Source organism: Asparagus officinalis, chromosome 2 (assembly GCF_001876935.1).
Source record: "Asparagus officinalis chromosome 2, Aspof.V1, whole genome shotgun sequence".
NCBI lineage: Eukaryota > Viridiplantae > Streptophyta > Magnoliopsida > Asparagales > Asparagaceae > Asparagus > Asparagus officinalis.
The window spans coordinates 78,571,544-78,593,913 of record NC_033795.1 but is presented as its reverse complement, the minus strand read 5'-3'; the positions used below and the strand labels follow the sequence as shown (position 1 = coordinate 78,593,913).

At 36.0% G+C, this 22,370-nt stretch overlaps 1 protein-coding gene across 1 annotated transcript in view; it reads right to left on the bottom strand.

Moving 5' to 3' along the window:
* The window catches only part of LOC109831719 (piezo-type mechanosensitive ion channel homolog), a 42,312-nt gene continuing 20,254 nt past the window's right edge, over window positions 313-22,370 (bottom strand). The window contains 15 exon segments of the mRNA XM_020399110.1: window positions 313-854; window positions 2,771-2,915; window positions 4,377-4,521; window positions 4,667-5,164; window positions 6,021-6,179; window positions 6,742-7,134; window positions 7,282-9,836; window positions 9,948-11,489; window positions 11,626-11,862; window positions 13,860-13,884; window positions 13,887-13,990; window positions 15,182-15,310; window positions 16,163-16,340; window positions 16,420-16,635; window positions 18,231-18,315. Coding sequence (XP_020254699.1) covers window positions 719-854; window positions 2,771-2,915; window positions 4,377-4,521; window positions 4,667-5,164; window positions 6,021-6,179; window positions 6,742-7,134; window positions 7,282-9,836; window positions 9,948-11,489; window positions 11,626-11,862; window positions 13,860-13,884; window positions 13,887-13,990; window positions 15,182-15,310; window positions 16,163-16,340; window positions 16,420-16,635; window positions 18,231-18,315 — 6,547 coding nt within the window. The 3' untranslated portion in view covers window positions 313-718.

Sequence of the window (22,370 nt, the reverse complement as noted above, 5' to 3'; positions counted from 1 at the left end):
ATAACAACAAATGATGGTAGAATTTAGTCTTGATTCATACAGCAAAAAAATATAAAGGAGAAAATAAAAAATAAAAAATAATAATAATTACATGAAGAATCTTATTGCGAATGTACAAGCAGAAGATACGCATCAAATGTCATTACATGAAGAAAATAAAAAATAATAATAATTCACGCAAAGCCAACAAACACAAGTAGGAGTCCAGTACAACACTCTGTACCCTGAACTTGTATACAAAGACAGCTGGAGGAAAAAGAGCAAGAAAAAAAAAAGGACAAAAAAAAAAGGAAAAACACTGGCTTGTGCACATAAAAACAAAAAATAGTGTTGTACTCTCTTATGTATACATCATTCAATAAATATGTATGCATACAAAGGTCACGAAAATTTTTCTACAAATACATATAATTCCACACAAATCCTTTCTCATGCACCGCCAACAAATAAATGAAGGTATCACTAAACTATACAACAATTATCCAATATACAATAGCCATCACATCTCAAGAGTAGCAAATGGAGCAGAAAACAGCGCAAAACAAAAACAAACTCACAAATCAAATTATATAAATATATCGCCCATACTATGCCTCCACTATCATGTTAGATTAAGCTCGTAAGAGCTCCTTGTTCATCTCTGTACACTATGATCTTGTTATTTAGCTGGTATTGGTGTCAGTCAGGATTTTGTCAGTGATCTTTCGTACTTTTAGCGCTAGTCTGGCTTCGTGTACTCGAGAAGCATATGGGGTGACCGATAAATCTTTACAAGCGTCCAGTAAAGGACTTCTTCAACTTCCAATTCTCCCTCTGCTCTTGCAGCATAAATGTCCTCACAGATTGCTATTAACCTGCAGCAAAGCAAATTTTTTATGTCATAATTACAAGCGCTAATTGCAGCTATACCCCTGTAATTTGACGATCATCTGACTACGTTATTAGCAATTACACCTCCTGAACTTCAGATGACATTATTTCTTCAGTTGGGTAGAGATGTCATATGGGGATCACGTGATAAACATTACTTTTTTTTTTCGCTGCAGTTTAAATGGAAGAAGACTGATTTGCCATCTAAATAGTAAGGGCAAAAAGGTAGTGTCATCTGAGACCTGGGGGTGTACAAGCTAATCAAGAAGTTACTAACCATATTTTTAAAGACAAAGAGATAGTTTAACTGTAAATAAACAAACAAAAATATAGCATTTAGATTGACTGTCACCAATATGAATGAAGCTGATTCATGAAATAAACCAAATGAATCAAAATAAGGTAAATGATACAGGAATTCATGGAGAAATATTATTTATCTTTCAGTTTATGCTAACTGTCTAGCGAATGTTGCTCACGTTGGACCATCTTTGATTATCTTAGATGTCTGTGGTGTATATGTCTCAATTCTCTATGATATAAGAAGTCAATAAAAAGATAAAGACACCTTTCAGCATCAATTTTGTTCAGAAGTTCATGCAAACCAAGAAGCAACATTTAGAAAATCTTCCAGAATAAGAGAGAAGTCTAGAAGAAGGCTGCAGTGACCGACATTTATTACTGTGGTGCATTCAAATTCATCTCTGAGAAAAAAAAATACAGTCTTGGAGACATTCCTTACATTCTATGTTACTTGGTACTTCTATTTGTAAGCCGTACCCATATCGGATCCATACCCGCACCCATAACTGTAACCATATCCAAACTTCTAGGACACTTCTTGAATATATGCACACATTTGTTCAAGCTTATACTCAATTACATACCACATGTTTTAATTTACAACACTCATACACTTCTTGTATGTATATTCTACACTTAACACATCTATTTCTAATATATTGATCTTATGTAAATGAAAAAAATAATATTGATCTTATGTAAATTATTAATGTTAATACATATAAATATACATAACATACCATGTCCCTGTACCCTACTTTTTACAAATTTGACGTGTCCCGTACCCGTACCCGTACCCATGCAACTTTAACTTACATTAATATGATCACAACGCAAACTGTGAGACCTCAACCAACAAATTTAAGAGACGCAATTTTTTATTCCCATGCAATATATATATGCATGTGTGTGTGCATCAGGAAATAATGTGTATGAGGTAGCAGCTCATTTTGCAAATGAGCTACCAAGAGATAGCCATGTGGCAAGGCCCACCTTGCTAGTAACATCAAAAGGTATGGACCTCACGACTCATATCTCTTGGTAGCTCATTTAACAAAATGAGTCGCCATCTCATACTCATCCTTCCATATGTATGTGTGTGTGTGTAATAAGTTGATCATCAGAGAAACCTAAAACAAAAGTAACATGGAGTGCCGTGGACTAAGCAAAAATGTTGAAAGAACTTTAAGATGGAAAATTTTAAGTAGACTCATTATAATGAGAGGTAGGCTTGGTGTGATTTATATGCCATGACTATGTCAAGCATATTATGTTTCATGTCTATTTACATAGCAGACACTATAAACAGGTTAACACGTACCAATCAGAAGATAGAATGTGTGAATTCAAAAACAAACAAAAGGTTACACAATGCTAGAGACTTGCATATTTATTAATCACATGAGACATGACTATTCACAAATAAGAAAATCAACTTAATACAGAAAATACTTTTCCCAGCACTTATCGCTAATAACGACCCATTGGTGACGTATACACTTAAATTATGAACTCCTAAGGAATGAAGGTGTTATATCCTTGGGCTTCACAGAACCATGCATTAATATGTATAAGTTGAAATGTTGGCAAAATATACCTGTCACAAGAAGGAAGATTCTCATAAGGTATTCTCATCCGTAGATCAGAACATTGAAGTCTGATAAATCGACCAACTGCTAGCACAAATGTAATATAAATGCCCCAAATGCTGAACTTGCTAAGAGTTTCCCCGAGAATACCCTCTGAAAGAAATTACAAACTCGATCAGGAACCAAACCAAAAGGAAAAACTATAATCTAGCATCAGCAGTTACATTATATACACACAGACAGATCAACATAATCCATATCTGGCCACGCAGCATACGAAAACCATACGATTAGGATAAGGTAATTTACTGTGAGTATAATTCAGAATTTTCAATTTCTTCCCTTTTTTCTTCCAATTATTTCTATTTTCTTTTGTCAAATTCCTTGATTCAGTTATAGATCAGGAAAGCTTATGCTGCTAAGCGACTTCTTTTGGACATGCCTATAAACAAATCAAATCAAGGTAAATAGTGCAGTATTCATATTGTATTCATTATTACAATCTTTATTCCACACTCTTCAAGTTTCTTCGAACCGAATTCAAATTCACAAATATCCTTCAATATTCGTCAAATATTTGTTGGATATCAAACTATAACTATTTGAGTAATATTCTATAATTTATGAATATATAATATTTAATTAAGAAGAATTTTATTTTGTTTAAGAGATACTTTAATTTGAGTAAAATTTGTTTATCTAATAATATCAAAATTAATAATAAGAAATTATTCTTTTATAGTGATTGTGTACAAGTCTCTAATTAAAATGTTTGATTTGAGTTGAAACTCTTAATTCTCTCAAAAAAAGTAGAGAATCTAGAATCAAAAAATATAAGGGATAAAAATGTAACATTGTTTGTACTCTCTTAAAGTACAAGGGATTGAACTCTAAACAAACATTTGATAAGCAAATGAATCAAATATGTTAATGATCACATTTGATTTATTTAATATACAAATAAATAAAATTTATTTGATTTCTTTAAAATGATCTTTCAAATGAATAGTTGGAAAAATAAATACCAAACTATCTGATATACATTCAATCAACTTTGGTTTGTACCAGTAAAGTCTATTTTGTCTTGAATCGTTGTCTTTTTGGTTACTTCATTGTTCTGTAGTCTTATATTTTTTACTCTTTACTACTTTTTGATATTATGAAATTCAATATGTAACATTAAAAAGTTCAAATCTACGCAATTTCCAGTAATTTCTTGAGTCGGGGCAAAATCAGTTATGCGTCGTACAATCCCGGACAAAACACACAGGTGTTTTAGTACGTTGCTCTTCGACATGATTCGCCCAGCCAGGAACTTATACTGATTAAAGAGGACTGACATCAGGTGACAACGGGTTGAATACTTCTTTTAAATCTTTCATGATCTCACGCTTAATAAATCATAATCATATTAAAAATGCATCCCATGAATAAAAAATCTTTACTGGTCTGACAAGATGGAAATTGCGGAAGTACAGCCCATAGATCATCTAATGAACTTAATAGTTTAGCAAACTGTTAGAACAAAATATAGGAACGATGACCCATAAAGTGCAAACAGTACAAGGAAGAATAAACACTAAACTAGAGTTTGAGCAAAGTTTAAGATCATACGTGGTGTTTCCTCAGATACAACAACGGCCATTGGTCCAGTCAACCCATTGCACGCTGACATATTTGATACACCAAAGTCATAAAAGGACCACCATGGAGGAGAACCACGATTTAAGAAAAGGTTGCCACTAACTGACGAAGTATCCTGTGAATGTGATAAGCAAATACTTTTAGAGGGGCGGATAAATAATGGATGATCATCAAATAAATGCTAAATAAAATAGAAACCATTTCCTGTTATTGAACTAAATTCTGGTATAAAAATATGGGAAAAGAGAATCTCTGCATACTGTTTGTTCAAGACGTCTCACTTCACCAGAGCTAGTAACCCGAAAGTATCTAGGATAAGCATCAGTGAGTGGAAAACTCTCAGCCGTTCCATTCAGTACTTCAATGACTTCAAATGGAGTTGGAAGATTTCCCACAGATAATTCAGATTTCACAGCTTCCTTTCCTTTAGGCCTCTCCCTTGTGAAAATCCAAGTGAAAACAATATCCATTTTAACAAGGGAAGTAATGTATCTATCTTTAACAACAGGAGGGATCAGCCACAAAGTGCTCGCATCATCTTGGCAGCAGATCAACTGAATATCTTGAACATTATATGCATTCAGATAATTTTTAGGGTCGATTTCCTCTCGGAACTCTTCAAAATGCTTCGAGGAATGTCTTTCACATAAAGAGGTTTGGAAGAGGGTCAACCTTCCACCTGCAGCTTTGATGTCAATCTGAACACTGACATCTTGAATGGGGTTTGCAATGTTTGTTGGGTTACCACTGCTGTACATCTGTCAGAAGAAATGTTTCATGCTGTTTAGCTGTAGGCAGAAGCCATTGAGTGCTAGTTTGAAAAGAGAAAACTTCAGAACAAGAAGGGAGAAAATAAGACGTTCATAAAAAAACAACTCCGGACCCGGTGAGGAAGGAACTAAATGGCCATAACTCATAATAAACAAAGAACTAAAAGTAATTACTCTTAAGACACAAGAATGAATATAAAAATTGCATCAAAATAGAAACAACTCCAGAATAAAAATCTGGTACAAGTGTGAATAATGTGAATCGTAGAGGGTGCGCAGCGTAAACTTGGAAGCATCTAGAAGGAATCAATCGAATCACAATTCAAACAGTTGTGATGGGCATATAAGAGAGGTAGTATATGGTCCAAAATACCCTTATATGAGCATGTAAATTTAGTTATGGCCTTGCAGGCAGCATCAGCTTGTTTACAAGTATGGAAAATTTAAGCAGAGAAACACTAATGATAAGCAAAGCGCTTAATTAAGCAACGGAAACAAAGTTAGAAGTCCAGTATCTAAAGCAATTAATCAGCTCTGAGCATGCATCTAAATAGAACAATGCTTCCGGCAGCTCAAGCTTACTTTCTTCTCTTCATAAGTCAAGTATTATCTCCTTAAAAATACCTTTAGAGCAACTCAAATCCCTTGATTAACAAAAGAAAAATCAATGAAATTAAGTAACATAATTGACTAGAGTGTTAATAGGCTTTAAGAGGAAGACAGTTGAAAATGTATACATGGGTATTTAGCTACTCAATTTCTACTAAAAGAGTTCCAACAACTATGTATGCGAGAGGAAAAAAACTGATTTACAAGCAAATCAGGTCATGTATCAGAAACGTACCAGCATAGGGGCCCAGATAACACAAATCAATATGAAGAATAAACATATTCCACTGCAGAATTTGGTCATTTTAGGTTGCTTTTGTCCTTGTTTATGTCCAGCTCTATTTAAATCAGCATCACATTTGACAAGAAACAAGCTCGCATTGATGTCCTCCAACTATACAGTAAAAACATATCAGACTTAGTAATAAAAACTAAATATAATACACTTCTAAATGTTCAACGGCACATAAATTGATAGACCAACTAACCAAGTGACTTTGCACCAGATTACTTAAATTAATCACACAAAACCCGAACTAGACATCAGCAACTTATTCAACTCTTTCATTAATGCTAACAGTGATACTTAGACACAGCACCACTGTACCTTACTCATATGGTATTAACAATAATTTTCAAGATATTACTGAACAAAGTAGTTAATACATCCTTTGTCAACTACATGTCTAAATGCTTAGACTTTCTAATTTCCCAAACAGCCAACAGGTATCATTTAATTTGATTCACATTACCCAGACCACAATTTACTAAATACAAGATGAGAGAAACTAGACACAACCTATTTCTGGTTGAAGTGCTCATGATTACAAATCTGAAATACATCATTCGTGACTGGGTATATAAGAATAAGAATAAATTTAAAATAATCAAAGAAATTATATGCAGTGATATGTATAGACATCAGCAGAGTTGTTGGGATAGTGAATTGATCTTACCTTTAGCCAATCGTACATTGTTAGAGATGTGGCAGTGCAGGACCAATCAAGTACGCATCGCAGTTCATAGAGAAAAGGTAAAGCACGATAAAGTCGGAAGCCCAAGTAGTTAACTTGTGTAACTTTACTAGTCAAAAATTGCCTGTATAAAGTGCTCTTATTAGGAATTCCATAGCGAATTTGTATTGCCTGAAGTGCGAATGAAACTGATTTTGTGAGGAAGATAGCACGAATTGCAAATCCTCCAATTCGTTTGTTTGGTTCCATGTTCCAAGCATACTCAGTGACTGAGTACGTAAACAGAACTAGGTTGAAAAGGAAGAAAATAACCTTCACTGTAGCAAAGGAACAAAGGTATATAATACGATCCAGCACTATTAAGAAAAAAAGAACCTGCAAAAGAAGGAACAGATATTCAGCAAAGGTATCTTATACTAACCTACTAAATATATGTTGATGTTTACAGACAATATAGGGCTTCATCAGCATTCATTTTTTCAACAATGTATCACAAAAAGTTTGTTTATACCATACACTTACCATTAAGATGAAAACGAACTCTTTAGGAAACTGATCCTCAATCTGATAAACATCAATAAATTTGTTGATGTTTTTTATGACCGACTGATAAAACATAGCAACCAGAAAGAAAACTGCCAAATCTGCCCCAAATATATATGCATATAGGTCAAGTTCTCTCCTCCCTCCCCCGATTACAGATATAACAGGATAAGGAAAATCAATCTCTTCAAAAAACCCAGCACTTTGTGCTTTGAGAATCTCAGCAGAAACATCTGCAGCTGGAGTCAATGATCTACACCAATCCACAGTCTGACACCCTACCAAAGGAGAAGCATAAACAACTTCAAGGACAGCAACAGCTACATCTTCATGTTCTTGACTTCTTTCAATGCTTTGAATTCTAACTCTACTAGCAGAATGGCATGAAGTTGGAATTTTAGCTTCACATCTTGTTTCATGAGCTAGCATAAGCAACTGATTTATTCCTGTTTCAATCTTCTCTGGTTGAATACCATCCTCTGGCCAGTCACTAACTTTCATTGACAACTGCACAAAATATGGAGGTGCTTCTGAACCTTGCGTTAGTGACCTCCAGTACTTCGAGAAATTTCGTGATATAACCTTTACCATGTTCCAAACAGGTGAAAGAATATGGTTTAATCTGTCCCTCCAACTGTAGCTTGTTCTGTGCTCTTCTTGATGCCGATTTCTCCTATTTAAAAGATTAAATTCAGTCACAGGTGCCCATTCACCGTCCTTAGCAGTTATTGAACTTTGCAAAAGGGTTGATATATACACCATAAAGAGAGGTAGGGTGCTAATAACAAAGGATGCAGATATTTTCTCTTTCGGAAATCCTAACCACCTCAAGATCATGAAATTAATATTTAAACCGCAGTGCTGGATGATAATCTGATAGAAATACTGAAGCAAAATATTGAACTCTGTGTAGATAAGCATGATGATCCAGAAGAAATAACTAGGACCAGAACTTACACAAAGAGCATACAAGAAAAGAGCTGCAAGGTAGACCATGGACATCAAACTGAAGTTCCATAGGAAAACAATTATAAAGCAACAGTAACAAACAACATCATTGTTTGATCTCATCTGTGACCATATATAACGAAAGATCCTTCCGATCTGAAGGCTAGCTGTAGGCGTTGATGTCCCACTACTAGAACGAAGTGAATTAGTGCGATCCAGTTGCCCATACCCTGAAGTTTCATTCTCAATTTCATCATGGATTCCATCTTCTGCAGAAGAGTGTCCATTGGAGTCTGATTCTTCGGGCTCAATGTTCAAGAAACTAACAATGTTTGTAACTGCTTGATTACCAAAAGATTGTACTTGAGAAACACCGTCACCTAATAGCTGCACAGCAGAGATTAGTGGATTTTCCATTCCCTTTCCCTTAATTTTTTTAATTCTATCTGCAGTGAGATCAGAGGATCCATGCATTGTAGGGACTTCAGTTATTTCAGACTGAGAATCTAAGGAATGCCTCATGTAGTCCATTGTCAATAAACTTTCACTTTTCTGACTTGCAGGTGACTCCTGAAGCTCAGAAGCCCCCTGATTAAGTAAATCATTCTTCAACATATCCGGCAAAGGAAAGTCGAAGGAATTATTAAATTCTGCATCAACGTTATGGTCCTGTTTGGTGGGTGAAATGTCATCGGCATTGGATACCCTGTTAAATTTGTCCATACTTAGAGAAGAGTTCCTTCTATGCCGGAGACCTTCACTCTTTGGTGAGGTGTTACCAAAAGTTGCACCAGAATTCATGCTGTTAAGCTGACTTTGTAGATTTAACATCTCGGATTTCATTTTCTCCACTTGCAAGTTGCGTAATCGCTTTTGTTCTTCAGATTTACGGATATGATGCAACTGTGCAGTTTTCCATGCAGCTCTTTTCTCTTGTTCACGAACCATAGCACCAATTTGTTCTGCCTCAAGGTATCTTGCCACATAATCAAAACCACCAGAGTAAAACATGTATGATTGCATAGAGACTAACAAAAAGATGATAATTTCAACAAATGCCGACCTTGATGTAATCCGGAAACCATAGTCATACTTGTAAAGTCCGATAACCTCATATATGTAGTCAACCGTGTCACATTTACCAGAAGTGAATTCACCAAGATAAGGAGACTGATAAGCAAGAGAAAGGACAATGAGTGCAAAATTATACAGGCGCAAATACCGGAAAATTTTGTTCTTCTTCTTCAGTATTTCTAGTCTCATTCTGAAGAATACCAGTGCAAAACCGAGATAACCAAGGTGCAAAATGTCATACTCCAGAGTTCCAGTGATAAGAATCAAAGCAAGAACAATGTCCAACAGATGACAATACACATATAGTTTAAGGTAATCGAGAAAGGTCCAGAAACTTTTTGTTTCAAATGAGAGATCCCTCCAGACAAATGAATTTTTCCTTTGCGATTTCATCTGAAGGTATGTGTTAGTCTCTGAGAAACCAGTGAAATAGTCAGATCGAAGCTTAAAAGAAGAGAAGATAAAAACAGCATAGTAGCTGACAAGCATCAGTGGATCATCAACAACTATCCCTGCATTAGACAAAAAGTTTGCTGGTCAGTTACAATTACAGAATCTGGTTAAAGAAATAGAGTTCATAGACCCTTGCAGAATAACGAATATCATGATGAAGACTTAATTACCAAGCCAGCATTTTGTGCAATAATTGAAGTAATGGCTTGAACTTCTCCAGCAATCATGGCAGCTGATGATCATATCTCTAGGAGTATGAATCCAAGGTATCAAATCTTTCCAAATAGCAACATACTCCAGTATGAGGATCGATGCAAAGAGAAAAACAAATAAGGGCCACAATTTCCTAATAGCCTCTCTTTTCAGAAATATGCATGTGATAAGGCACATGATATAAAACATTGATATCACATTCAGCACGGTGAAACTCGCCACAAGTAAAGCAATCATATTTATCTCAAGACCTCGTAGTTTGAATAGATTTTCCATCCAGAATTTCAAATAGATTTTTAGAGTAAGCATTTGCATTTCAAACCTCTCCTTTTTCAGAGCAAGGATGCGCTTCTTGTTCCACTTATGACTCTCTCTAGAACTTCCCCATATATATCCAAATGAATATTTCCTAGCATTATTTCTCGCTGAGGTTCTTCTAATGGTAGACTCTGAATCTGAGAACTGATACAACTCAGAAAGGGATGGCTCCCTCATCTTATTGAACCCATGTTGGGCAGATGAACTGGAATTTACTGACAGCATTTTATCTTCAGTATAAGACAACGTACTATTTGAAGTGTTGCCTCCTGCTACGAACAATTGGCAAGGTTCTTCCCACTTCCCTTTGTTTACCAAAGATCTTGGCATTGTCCCTAACCAGTGAAAAACGTTGTACTGGAGAGTACATGCAACTATTACCAGAATTTTTCCCCTCAAGCCAGACTCCAAACCCCAAAAGCCAGATTCAAAATACCTGAAACCAAGGAAAACCGACAAGCCATAGAGCTGTTGACCAGGAAACATATGAGCCAGCTTACCCCACATCTGGAAAAGATATTCCAAAGCAACAAGAAATCCTGTGTAGACTAAGAACAATTTTGAAGGAATCCGAGAAGCTTTTGGCAATGTTGAACAAATGATCAGACCCAAAAGATAAAGGAATCCAAACGCGCTAATCGGTGACAATGAAGCATAAAATACAGAAACAGACAATATTTTCTCGCTATGCCAAATAAGGAATCTTCGGATAAACCCAAGGAATCCTCGTTCTGATGCATCAGAAGAATCTAATGTCATATTGCACTTATTCTGTCTCCTTTCATAGCTGTAAAGTTGCATAACAATTAAAACAGCTAAAGACTCCCAGACATTCTCCAACAAAGAGGCTTCTGGATTGAATCCTAAATCAGGATACAGATCAACCATCTTCAATACCCATGACTGAAGACTGGGAGAAATGCTCAAGCTGTAAGTGAAGACAAACACTACCGTGGCGTAAATTTTCAAGGGAAGCCAGAGTCTCCTTTTTGTCTTTTCTACCAACTGCCTTCCTATTATCCAAAATAGAAGGAAAAACAGGAAACCAAAGGATATATAATTTGGTGTCACCAGATATAATGTGAGAAGAATAGTTATGAAAGCCACATATGTGCCGTATGAACGGTACGTAGACAAACATTTCTGACCAATCTGACTGAGATATGTTGCTATAAGCTTCTCTGGTAAGAAAAGGGGAAAAAAGTTAGAAAACTAGTAACACTATTAATCATGACATGCAAATAACACGCATGAGTATGAGGTTGGGGGGTGGGGATACATGTTCATAATGCCATTCTTTGGAACTTAATGACATACCACGTGAAGAGTTGACAGATTGACTGTCACTGGAACATGAAGAGGCGTATACAGAAAGCAAAACAGATTTGCTCAAACCAGCTTTCAGGATGCTGAATCCGAGAGGAGGAGAAGGAGTACGTTGCACAATAGCAGATAATGAAAAAAGCATTTTCAACCCATGGTTTTGAAATGTACAGAAACACAGCAACACACCTATCTCAATAAAATCCTTGAAACTAGTGTGACTTGGGACTCCTGTAAAGTGAAGAACAGACAGCATGAGAAAATTTTTCCAATTGAATAGCGGAGATTAACAGAAATTTTATTACACTAGAAACAGAACCATGTTGATGACATATGAACCTACAATTCGCAAATAAAAATACAAATAGAATTCTGTATAGTTAAAATGATATATCATGGAAAAAGTACATAACTTACAGTGACACCAAAATATGGTTTAGGGTATTGACTTAACCATTGTTTTAAATATCCCAACATGGCCCAATATATCGCCTAATATATCCTTTTATAGGGCTTGCTGCAACCGATATGGTCTCTAAATATCCTTTACCGCTTTTTGGCTAGTTTGCGTGATATATGGCTGACATATCAGCCGACTTGTCGCAAAACGGTATTTGGCAATTTTTTGGCGAGGTATCATGATTTTCCCATTATATCAAATGACATTTAGCCTACAAAAAACCAGATAAAATGGTGCAACATTGATTTGTACTTTTGTTTGTTTTACAAGGTTGACTAGTGATCCTAAATACAAATTACTTACATTTTGTATGCTTAAATTTCATTATGTATGTTGAGATTACATCTTAGTGCATTATACTATATATGCAAACCTCCATAATGGCATTCTAATATTTACCACATATCCCAATATTTCCCCAATATCCGCAATCCAATATGAATTTTGGCCATCTGATATTTTCCCGATATCTGATATTTAAAACCTTAGACATAACTCATACTTCAAGAACTACAGTATTCTCAGAAATGCACTGGAGCTGTTATTCAATAACGGGGATTTATATTTTATTCGAGTTCATTCCATATATTACAGATCTCAGGACAGCAGAAATAGGTAATTCTCCGTTTTCAGTTTGTTTTCTAGTGAAATTACACACTTTTTAGGTAACAAGAATTTCAACATTTCTCCATGTGCCTGTAATTATATGCTGACAGCAAAAATGGACTATATTCTGTTTGAATTATTTGCTTGGTGTTAAGGCAGTGTCACTTTGTATTCAGAATTAATATTGTGTTATTGATTGTGAGACTATATCAATGGTAATTAAAATGGTTAGATTCTAAAACATTAATAGTGTTAACATATTTATAAGCATAAATATGAAAATTCATCATCCTTCTCACTATATCAAGCATGGGTTTTGATGTAAAAAACACATATATATAAAGGTATCTGATGTGCATCTACGTACATACATGGAAGGTGTTAAGGAGACTAGGTGCCTAGACTGAAAGCTTCAGTGTGGTTTCAGCCTCTAAATAGGTGACACAGAGGGCATGTTTTGCATAGATTCATACAATAGTGTTACAATATTGTGTGCAGTCTTAGCTTAGGGTATGTCTCAAAACTTCTATTGCATAAAACACATCGCTATTGACAGAAAAAAGAACAATAAAATTTGCAATCATCATATCCCTTATTGACAAAGTTCTGAATATGCTTTATTTCCTACTTTCTCGAAAGGTTTCATAGATTAGTAAAAAATGATGAAGATGACTGGACTCAAAGTCATAGTGAGGACTGATCAATTAGTCTAGTGCATGCATATGACAACCAAAAAAGTAATCTTTAAGCATAATAAACCAGTACTTTACAAAGAATTGAGTTAAAACAGACTATCCATCACAAAGTTGTCTGACACTGAATAATAAATGTAATGAAACGATATCATCCAATTTGATAAATCACATTGTTATCCATAGGTTATGGTGTTCATATAGTTTGATGTACTACATCTATTTCTTGGTATCTCATTTTGCTAAATGAGGTGAAAAGTTCATCTCTCGCTCGTCCACACTCACACGTGCAGGCATGCACCCACAAACACGTGCACACACACAAATACAAACACGCACACAGAATGCGAGATAGAGACACGCACAGACAATTATGTGCCTCTAAGTGCTTCCAGTTAGAGAGTGAAACAATTATTTTTGAACAAACAAAACGAGCAGCAAGTAAAAACAAAAAAATTACGAAGGCTTACCTAACTGTGACAAGATTGACACAGCTGAAGGATATACAAAAGAGAAAAATGTGCCGCACAGAAAAGAACCAGAGCCTGACGTGTACTTCTAGTAATGGAATGGCTCAACAAGTAGACCAGAAAGAAGCACACTAACATACAAAAAGAAAGAAATCAATATCAGTTAGTAACTTCCTCATTCATTATTTTAAAAAATGCAAAATACAGCTAGATGTAGCAAACATAGATAATCATCATACAGAGCAAATTAAGCTAGAGATCTTTGAACTAAAAAACCTATTAAAAAAAAAGATGAGAAGACACATCATACAGCCAATACCAAGTGATATTTCAAACCTATTGCATCTACATGTTAACATTTCCCTTCTGAAGATGGTAAGCTTGCAGTGTAACATGTTTCAAAATGTATCTTTTTGCAAGTCACTGTTGTATCGCAGCATGACTTTGGCATTTTCTGATTAAACTCTTCATCTTTTACAAAGTTGTGAGATTACAGATGGTCTATACTTGTATTGTTCAATAAAGGAATGTACTATCGCAGGTAATTTTTTCATCATTTTTGTTATCCGCAACTAAGCTTCTGTACCATAGCATGGCCTTAGCATTTGCTGATCAAACTCTTCATCCTGTAACCCAGTTGTAACACTATAGATGGCTATTACCGATGTTGTTCATTAAGGAACACAAGCTGTATCTGCTAATGAACTGAGCCATACTATTGCTTTCGCATATGCTGACCAAAGTCCTCAGCTTTACCCAAGATGTGAGATTACGGATGGCTATTACTGAAGATTGTTTGAACAAGGAAATGCATTATTATACATTTTCTCATCATATATATGCAAATACACAAGCGAGTACCTAAAATCTTATATTGTTACCATTATACATCCAATTTTGCTTCTCTGAGCATTGGATTTATATTGCATCACATAGTCAGTTTCAACAATGGAGATGTTTGAAAAAGATTATTGCTAACTTACACTATGGAACATACTCAGGAAAGTCTAGGCTAACTGCTTTGTGTCTCTTGTATGCATGTGTTGCAAAAGAATAGACATAAGTAGGCTTGACTTAGTAATAGCTTATAATAATAAAATCTTTCAGCTTTTCTACCGACAATTTAAAAAGAAATTTTATTTAAATAGGAAGTGTTGTCCATGCAAATTGTATTAGTGATACAGGTAGCGAGTAGCATCCCTAGAACTAAAGCAGAGACTTGACCAGATCATTTAATAAGATGATCATAATACACAGAAAACAGGCTATACACTCAACAACTTAAAATTTTATGAAGATGAGGAAGGAATGTTTCACCATACTATATACGGCATGAATATAGCCCGGCTTCATAACACGAAGAAATATCAGGGCCAAAGTGATAGCACGTGAACACTTGCGTAGCCCCCATGCTATAGTAGCTATTATCAAAACCTTGGTATCCTCTTTCTCTGCAAAAAGTAAAAAAGAAAAGGTAATAAGACTCAAGATAACGAAGTTTTGTTGAAGGTTTATCTATTATTATAATGACCTAAAGTTAAACAAATTACATTGAGAAAATACCAGACATAACTATACAGCTGGATTGCAACTATTGTGTTTTTTCCCTTAAATTAGGTAGCCATTAATTCACATTATGTAAGTTATGACAGAAACAAGAAAATAATAGCTAGGGTGGAGAGATCAGGTGCAACATGATAGAAGAAAGTGGGCAAAAGGTAACAGATGAGAATGATAAAGATGAAAACGCAGTTAAGAGATGTTGACACAGGAATAAACCTCTTCTGGACTTGGATTACGGTAAGTAGATCTTCATTGACTATATTGATTTAGCAGAGACATACATAAACAGTCAACTTTGAAGTTGGAAACTGAAAGGAAATGACATCTGGTCCAGCCAGACTTACCAAACGAATTTCAGAAGGAAAACATGAAAAAAAAAACATAAATGATTATAAAATGAAGCAATAGTAGAGGACTTAACCACACATATCCTCTTTTGCTTGAAGTGGGAAAATAAGTTATCTTTCATTTTGGAAGCAAGAACTAGGGGGTCCATCACTAAGAAAAATAAAAGAATAGCAAAGTAGAATTCTCACGTACGAGAAAAAAAAAAAGAATCCAAGCAAAATCACAACATAAGTGACTTGAAATGTTAACATTGTTGTCAAGTGTGATCTCACCTTCTACAGAGTGATCATCATTTGAGGAAGAACTCACGTACGAGAAAAAAAAAAGAATCCAAGCAAAATCACAACATAAGTGAATTGAAATGTTAACATTGTTGTCAAGTGTGATCTCACCTTCTACAGAGTGATCATCATTTGAGGAAGAACTTCCGTGATCAGATAAGTACTGGAAGACAGAGTTATTAACAAGATTTCCAATTGCTACGAGAACACCAAGACAAAATTGTGCGAGCAGAAACAGCCCTGGTATAGGATAACGCCAAAATCCAATAGTTTCCCAAATCTCCATGTCCTGCAATTGTTTACTAAAAGCATCATATTATAATTTCATTGCTCCAATAGAAGGCAACTTTAAGGAAAGAGCATAATACCTTCGTGAACTCTTTATTGAGAAATGTAAATGCGACATTGAAAATATATGTGCTAGCAGCCCAAACAAGAATGAAGACAAGAAGCAACCCGTTCAACCGGTGCAATCGAAACAAGGAAGGGAAGGCATACAAAATATATCCAACATAGGCTAGTAAACCAAAAGCACATATGCTAGTAAAACTGAAACTCCAAAATGCAAGAGCAAGCAGCAACACCTGTCACAGTCAACACTATAAGTTATGGCTTTGCAGGAAATATGAAACCACACATGAACTTGTCAGGATCTACTGTAAACAGTAATGCATTGGTCAACCATCCAATTGCAGTAAAAGTCCAGACATTTAACTATAGTGAATCAAGGTTTTTAAAAAAAACAGATATTGCTTACAGTTTCGGCTTTTGACCCCTGCTTGAGTATGATATTGGGAGTTTAGGCAGTTTCAAAAATTACAAATTAGAAATATCAGATATCCAGTATTGGCAGGTTAAAAAAGTCAACTTTTATTAAAATACTAAAAAGTAGAAAAGATAGTTAACATCACTGCAAAAATGGACTCTTTTGGATGATCAGTGGAGTGTAGATTAGGTTCGAGAACAAATAAAAAATTATGCTAACTAACATTTAATCAAACTTGTTAATTAATAATAAGTAATAAGTATGGCTATATTTAAATAATTAATATGCATCTTATTTTGAGAAAACAATACATGTCTTGGTATTTGATGAAGTTTATAGACATTCACTACTCAACAATGATCAAATAATTACAGTGTGAACAGGATTTATATTTTAGATTAGGTATAATCTATCGAAAAGTAAGTATATATATCAGAACAATATAAAAAATTTGTTTTATTAGAAATAGTGTGGTAAGCCAGTAACTTTAATTTCAATAACTTTACATCTTATTTGGGGGGATTTGTAAAATGTTAAGAAAAAATGGGTTTTAGTACTAATTACCTTAAACATTGTGTCACCAAGCAGGTCCGCATCTGGTGTATTTATATCAAAGCCCACAATGAAACCCAACTAGTCAATAGACTCCTCATGACCTCTCAGTTATCTATCCTTTTGCCTCCCCTACCCCAAACAACCACCACACACACGCACGCACACACACGCACACACCCTCCACCAAAAAAAACCCCACTCCATCCTTATCGTTAACACCAAATCTAGAGCCAGAGTAGCACGACAGTAAGGGCCAATCATGGCTAGGGCAAGGTGGCCAATGTTGTTAAGGACTAGAGTTATGCCTAGAGTTGATGAGAAGCAACTAAGGTATGACAGTGGATAACTTCAATGGAAATGATAGCCATAACAAAACTGAATGAAAGAAAAAGATTGATATAGCTGGCCCCAAAATTTTGAACTAGAGGCTTCAATGTTGTTGTTGTTGAGTAATCTTTCTCTGGTTATTTAAATCTACAGGACTTGTTGTGATATTAGATAACAGAAATAACAAAAGAGTAATTCTGATTATTTAAATCTACAGGTAAAACATCTCATTGCATTTATTTTATGTCCTAAGGAGACAATTTTATGAGAAAATACAGGAGCACATAATATATGTGCATCTGTCACAAACAAAGCTTGACTACACACTTTCAAATAAATTTAATGAGGCAGACACCTTTTCTGCCATTTCTTTTACTTTAAAGTGGTGGGATAACTATCAAATTCTCATCAACTCCGCTTATTATTGCAGGAGAAGTATGAAAATCATGATAGTATTTCAAATGGAGTTCCTATCCCAACTCCTTCAAACACAAATATATGCATGCATATATGAAAAGATTTGATACCTACCGGGAACCCATAAGTGAAGTAGTTAATGCTAAAATTCCGGAAAACAGATCCCCTTAGCAGTACATTTGTATGCCTGACACCAGACCTACAAAACGGAAATAGAAAAACCAAGATAAATGAGATATTATAGCAGAAGTAGGAGAAACAGCACAAAAAAAGTAAATTGAGATATTACAAAAACTGTATCGAGGCTGATATCCTCTGAGTATGTTAAACTGCCTTGTAAGAAAGTAATGAAACACTTCCCCCTAGAATGTTCATCAATGGCCAATAATAATAGCCAAAAAGAAAGGCAAAAAAGAAATGCTAAAGAAAAAATACTGGCTGCATGATTTGCCAACAATATCTCATATTACGCATAAGATAAAACAATCTACTAAAGTGGAAAATAAAGTGTGTATTCCAACATAGTATAAGAAATACCAACACCAGTAGTCTTTTACTAGCAATATGATAATAAAGTTAAGGTCGGTCACATAAGCAGGAGATAAATCAGCAAAATAACTAAAATAAATATATATAAAATATCAAATACCAACAAAAAGACATAATTACACCGTAAGATATTTATTCCCTGCAGATGGAAAATCTAGACCTGTTGAAAATGACAGTATGGCTGTACAAGGGAGTTAACACAATATCACAACCTATATGCAAATGTAATTGAGACGATTAATTAATTTATGTCAATTCATGAGAACATTCTGCATTTTGAGCTCGATCAAGGGCAGATAAGTTAAATTTGTGGGAGGGAGACAAGGATACAACCTATACACAGCTATGATGAGCGTGCCAAAAGACTTTCCGCTTTCCAACTAACAATTTGAAGTTTGTTAGAAGAGAGTATTAGTTTAGCATTGATTTAGTCTCACATTGCTTGTGAGACTTGTAACTAATCCATCTCTATAAATAATAAAGTATAGAGCGTGGGGAGAGATCTACAAGAAACTCTTTTTTCTCCAAATCTCAACATGGTATCAGAGCCTATCCCTAACTCTAACCCTAATACTAATCCAAATTCCTAAGCCTAACCCTAACCCTAACCCTAGGTCAGTCGCTTGTCTCCAAAACCCTAACCGCCAAAACCCTGCAACTGCCTCTCTCCGAAACCCTAACCCTAATTATCGCATCTTCACATCCACAGCACTCGCCGCCAAGTTCATTTGTCGTCCACGCCATCGTCATCGTCCTCATCTTCCTCGTCATCGTCATCGCCATCATCGTCATCATCATTGTCCTCATCCTCGTCCACCTCATCCACGTCCTCGCCCTCGAGCTCATTCGTCATCCGATCTAGATCTGCAACCCGACGCCGCTTGCCGTTGATGACCGTCGCCACCATGAGGCCCTCGCTCGCTGCCGCCTCATCTGTCGTCCTCATCCTCATCCTCGTCGTCCTCGTCATTGTCATCGTCATCGTCTTCCTCGTCATCGTCATCGTCATCGTCCACGTCCTCACCCTCGAGCTCATTCGTCATCCGATCCAAATCCGCAACCCGTCGCCGCTCGCCGTTGATGACCGCCGCCACCATGAGGCCCTCGCTCGCTGCCGCCATGCCAGCCGCTCACCGCTCTCTTTTTGCTTTTGGATCTGAATCAAATCTGCGAGTTGCCCTGTAAAAAGAAAACCTTCAGGTTCCATCTTAACTTTCGGGTACTTGATCTTTAACCTTCGGGTTCTTGCACTCTAACCTTCAGGTTCAAAATTAAACATTCGGGTTCTTGGACTTGTTCAGCCCACTGGCTAATTCAAGAATTATTTTCTTGAACTTGGACACTTTGATTGTATCCATTTTGGAATACAACTTGTGGAGGGTATTGTCTTGAACTCTTCTCGTCTGTTTCATGATGGACGGATCTGAGGAACTAAAGAATTATGAGTTAACGGTCCAGACAAAAGTTTCGGAAATATTTTCTGGTAGAATCACTGACTGGAAGCTTGATGGAATTAACTATCTTTAGTGGAAACGTGTTATTGAAATATATGTGGCAGGCCGAGGCAAATAGGCCATTTGTTGACAGACCCTCCTACTCCGACACTAGAATCTTGAACATTGGATGATAATGTCCTCTTGCATCAAATTCTTAATACTATGGAGCCTAAAATTCAGGATTTAGTTCTTCATTGTATGACAGTGAAGGAACTTTGGTGCTTTTTGCAAGATCTATATGGGGATAGCAGCAATATTAATCGGGCATATGAAGTAATTCAAGAGCTGTTTCGTAAGAAACGGTATGGTAAACCCATGGATGATCATTATGATGAGTTCAATCGTCTGGCTGAGGAACTTCGTCAGATTTTTCCTATTATTAGGGATGTAAAACAAATGCAGAACTAATAGAATAAATTTATGGTACTCACCTACTTGGGTACTCTCGATTCCATTTACTCCTCTATTCGACCACAAATCATGGAGAGCTCCGTCACTAGTTCTCTGACTGAGACTTATCACTTTCTGAATAATATTGTCCTTGCATAGTCACTTACATCCACTGCGAATCGCTCTGCGCTTGCCACTCAGAGTTGACAGTCTTATGGACGAAGGGATCATACTGGTGGTCCTAGAAGAGGTAGAGGAAACTTTAAAGAGAAGGAAGGTTACCACACTGGTCGTTCTAGGGGTCAAGGTGGTCAACGAGGTGGCCGTAGAGGTCCATCTCAAGGCGGACATGCTCATGGTGATGACTCAGTGAAGACTTATAACTACTGTCACCAGCCAGGACATCTCAAATATAATTGTCCTGAATTGAAAAAGAAAGCCAATGATGCTTACATGACCACTCAGGACAACTTTACCTCATCTGATAGTAAAAGTCAACCACAGTCATTCTTCCATGATGCGGAGCTGCAGCGTTAATTTCAGCAATTTTAATTATTCCAGCAGTACCAGAGTTCACAAACATCGCCTTTCTCCTAATCTGCTAGTCTCAAAAGTACAGGTACCCCTTTATCTTTACTTACATCGTCTTCGTCTAATACTTGGATTATAGATACAGGTGCAACTGGTCATATGACTAGGAATCAAGATATCTTGTCACCTTTCTTCCCTACATCTAATTCAGTTATATTAGCTGATGGTTTACGTACACTTGTTCAGGGTGTCGGCAATACAAATTATACTCCTAGTCTTCCTCTTTCCTCTGTATTCTTTCTTAGTTTTCCTATAACCTTTTATCTGTTAGTAAGATTACTCTAAACTATACAGTGATATTCTTCCCCACACATTGTGTCTTTCAGGACCTGATCACGAAAAAACGATTGGGACGGGACATGAGCAGAATAGCCTTTATAAACTGGAATTGGGCGTCAAATATTTGGCTTGTATCGAAAACTTACCAACCCTACAATATCACTGTCAGCTAGGACATCCCTCTCTCTCTGTTCTCAAGCTTCTTAATCCCCAGTTCAAATCTCTTTCCTTATTAGAGTGTGAGTCGTGTCAACTTGGCAAACAGCATCGTGTCTTATCTTAATCACGTTAATAAAAGGACTGCTAAGCCATTTGAACTTGTTCATTCTAATGTCTGGGATCATGTCCAATAACTTCTAAATTGGGATTCCGATATGTTGTCAGTTTTGTGGATGATCACTCTCATATTACTTGGGTTTATCTTCTCAAGTTTAGGTCTGAAATCTTTTCTACATTTAAACTTTTTTATTCTGAAAGTCAATCAATTCAAGACTTCGATAAAAAATTTCCAATCCGATAACGCAAAGGAATATTTGGATGGCAACTTCACTAGTTTTCTTGAACAATATGGAATCCTCCATCAGTCTTCTTGTGATTACACTCCTCAGCAAAATGGAGTTACTGAACGAAAAAATAGACACATCATTGATATTGCTCGGACATTGCTATTCCATCACCACGTTCCTAAAGAATTTTGGGGGGGAAGATATCTTAACAGCATGTTACTTGATTAATCGAATGCCCTCTTCCGTTCTGCAAGATAAAATTCCTTTCAAAGTTCTATACCCCAACGATGATCTCTTTTCGCTTCCTCCAAAGATTTTTGGTTCTTTGCTTTGTTTATAATCACAGTCCAAATAAACAAAAGTTTGACTCTCGATCTATTAAAGATATTTTTCTTAGCTACTCCCGAAAGCATAAATGTTATAAGTAATTCTGTCCGTCACTC